The 476-nt window shown below is 41.6% G+C and overlaps 1 protein-coding gene across 1 annotated transcript in view; it reads left to right on the plus strand.

Moving 5' to 3' along the window:
* The window catches only part of LOC119593407 (transmembrane protein 131 homolog), a gene marked incomplete in the record, with an annotated part of 8,511 nt that overhangs the window by 747 nt on the left and 7,288 nt on the right, over positions 1 to 476 (plus strand). The window contains 1 exon segment of the mRNA XM_037942336.1: positions 301 to 422. Within this exon segment, the coding sequence (XP_037798264.1) occupies positions 301 to 422 (122 nt within the window).

Below are 476 nucleotides of genomic sequence, written 5' to 3' on the forward strand. Positions count from 1 at the left end.
TTGAAACCTACGCAGTGAACATAACAGACACATTATTGCAGCTGTTGTCACCGTGTATCCCTACAGTTAATACCCCTTGTGAATATTATCAAACCACTTTTGATGACCCTTGTCGAATTAATAATTCAGTAACAATTACACCCATGCAAATTCCTGATATTAATATGGTTAAGATATCATCATTGTTCCAACTCGCAAACCATCTCGCTCCCCCTTTACCACCAACACCAGTCATAATATCTAAAGCAAATTACTTCCCCCTTTTTTTCCTAATTTTGTTTTCTCATTTTTCTCCCACAGATGGCGAGTGTCTATGACGTCACGAACATCCCAGCTGTCATGGAGGGGGCGACGGCAGTCAAAATATCATTAAAGGAATTGGATTCTTCTGCTGTGCTTGGGTTTAGTATGGAGGCTTGCAGGTATGTCCAGTCGGGTGATTTGGGTTAAGAGGGATGGGAGAAAGAGGGAAGGAA

This window comes from Penaeus monodon, chromosome 32 (assembly GCF_015228065.2).
Source record: "Penaeus monodon isolate SGIC_2016 chromosome 32, NSTDA_Pmon_1, whole genome shotgun sequence".
NCBI lineage: Eukaryota > Metazoa > Arthropoda > Malacostraca > Decapoda > Penaeidae > Penaeus > Penaeus monodon.